This window comes from Neocloeon triangulifer, unplaced genomic scaffold (genome assembly GCF_031216515.1).
Source record: "Neocloeon triangulifer isolate White Clay Creek 2 clone unplaced genomic scaffold, ASM3121651v1 ptg000015l, whole genome shotgun sequence".
NCBI lineage: Eukaryota > Metazoa > Arthropoda > Insecta > Ephemeroptera > Baetidae > Neocloeon > Neocloeon triangulifer.
The window spans coordinates 3,978,426-3,980,418 of NW_026775557.1; the positions used below are offsets into that span (position 1 = coordinate 3,978,426).

Sequence of the window (1,993 nt, forward strand, 5' to 3'; positions counted from 1 at the left end):
TATTACTCATTCTAAATAAAAATCTTGTTTTCATAAATATTAATACTTTCAAATATATATTTTAAAAATTTACTAAAACGTTGAGGAAACACTTATTGACATTTGAACCTTCTTGGTTAGTTTTTTTTCCTGACAAGGAAAATTAGAGTTCATATAGAGCGTTGAACTTTATGTTCTTATTCGGAGGAAAACTATCTTTACAAGCAAGGAAAGTCATATCTGTGGTGACAGCATAATTATGCCTGTCAAGAACACTTGACGTTTCGCAATCAAGCGTTGCACTTTTGTCAGCGGTGGAACTGCAACAGCGCGGTCTACATTTGTTCAAAGCCAAGAGTGAAGCTTGTTCTTTACCATTCTCGCAACAAAACTGACAATGAGAGCGGTTCGATCAAAAGAGGTTTTTATTGCAGCCGTAATTAGTCTTCTCGCTCAACCAGGTGGTTCGAATATAATTTAACAACATAAAAGGGTTTAATATAATATTATTTCAGTTTGGGCTGTTGACGGTCCCCATATTCTTCAAAATGCGACCGAATTCCCTTATATGGCAAGTAAAAATGTAAATCTGAATTTCAGAATAAAATTACTATCTGTGTTTAGGTATTGGTACAAATTGCTCCAGATCCTGATACAACAAGTGAGGTCAATCAAATTGTACCTGGAATGTTCCTATCAAGACACACTATTTTAACCTACGGAGATGGTGATTTTGTGTAGGATTAACTTTTTTTCTTATTTTAGCCTGATCATTTTTTGCGAGTGAAAATTAAATTACTTTGACTTTCTGCAAAGAATTTCTCTTTAAAATGTCTTTTTATGTTCATTTCAAGGCTGATTATTAATATTTTTTCACCACAAATTTTCAATTGAATTTTTTAGCAATGCCGATCTTAATAGATTTTCACTGCGTCTTCCCGACGGAACCACAGAATTAGTTAACAAAAGAAACGTGGTTGAAGGTTTGTTGCAAATGACGGTGCTCAAGACATGTTACAAATACAAGGGCCCTGTAATGCCATTGACCCCAACTTCATATCCTGATTTCAACACCACAGCGGAGGGTCGCATATTATGGTACAAAGGTTCAACTGGGGTTCGTTTGCTTTCAAATTTTTATTATTATTACTAATTATTATTTACTTTAAGGAGTTGTTTGGCCATACTACACAGGTGGAGGCAGCATCGTCATGCACTGATCCGAATTTGGACGCAGCCACGCAGACATGCAATGTTTTTGATAGTACTTCATCATGTTCTGTAATCTAATTTTTTCCCTTTCACTCAAAAAATTTATTCCTCGTTTCTTAAAGTATTACGAAGGTGATCCAATTTATCAACAAGTTCCAGTGCTAGCGATGAACTCGCTTGTCGTTGCCATGGTGGATAGTGTGACTTGCAGCCTTGAAGAATTTTATGAATCGTCGCTCACCTTTGTAGGCGTCAAGCCTTTCTACACTGACATTTTAAGCATAGCAATGGATGCTGTTCAGTAATTTCTTATTTAATATCATTTCACTGCTATAAGAATTAAATTCCGGTTGGATTGCGAGTATTATATTTTTTTTTAAATATTTGTTTTGTGAAGTATTGCACATTTCATTTGATCTGTGAAATGATTATTTAATTTTGCTATAGTAAAGAAAAGAGTCTGCAGAAGTAAAAATTTTAATAGGAACATACATTTATAAATCATAATAAATAAGTAAGTTAACAATGTGATTTGACAATTTGGACAAATAAACAATAATAATTTAATCAAATTAGCCAAGAAAGTTAAGGTTTAATGTACTTTTAAAATGGTGATAGTATTTATTTGAAAGAGTTAGTACATAAATTATATAATCAATTACCACAAAAATCATAAAAAAATAACAGCTATATGTAATTGATTTAGGTTTATTTCTAAAAAGCACTTAACGTCAGCTCAATTGCATCAATTAACCAAACTGAACTGATGAGATTTTCATTTTTAAAAACGTGCCCATCACAA

The 1,993-nt window shown here is 32.8% G+C and overlaps 1 protein-coding gene across 2 annotated transcripts; it reads left to right on the forward strand.

Moving 5' to 3' along the window:
* Positions 1-300: 300 nt before the first annotated feature.
* LOC132202573 (uncharacterized) lies at positions 301-1,734 on the forward strand. 2 transcript variants are annotated; one of them, XM_059629557.1, is made up of 6 exons: positions 301-443; positions 495-550; positions 604-716; positions 883-1,096; positions 1,150-1,260; positions 1,314-1,734. In XM_059629557.1, exons 1-6 carry the CDS (start codon positions 377-379, stop codon positions 1,494-1,496), a joined length of 744 nt encoding a protein of 247 aa, XP_059485540.1. In that variant the 5' UTR covers positions 301-376; the 3' UTR covers positions 1,497-1,734. The 2 variants fall into 2 exon arrangements, with proteins under 2 accessions (XP_059485540.1, XP_059485541.1); XM_059629558.1 differs by having other exon boundaries at positions 301-440.
* Positions 1,735-1,993: the final 259 nt, after the last annotated feature.

Excerpts from the sequence above, each read along its gene's own strand:
- LOC132202573 (XM_059629557.1), top strand. The coding sequence starts at position 377 with ATGAGAGCGGTTCGATCAAAAGAGGTTTTTATTGCAGCCGTAATTAGT. Across the intron at positions 1,097-1,149 it reads GGTACAAAGGTTCAACTGGG|GAGTTGTTTGGCCATACTAC; the intron begins GTTCGTTTGCTT and ends ATTTACTTTAAG. Across the intron at positions 1,261-1,313 it reads ATAGTACTTCATCATGTTCT|TATTACGAAGGTGATCCAAT; the intron begins GTAATCTAATTT and ends CGTTTCTTAAAG.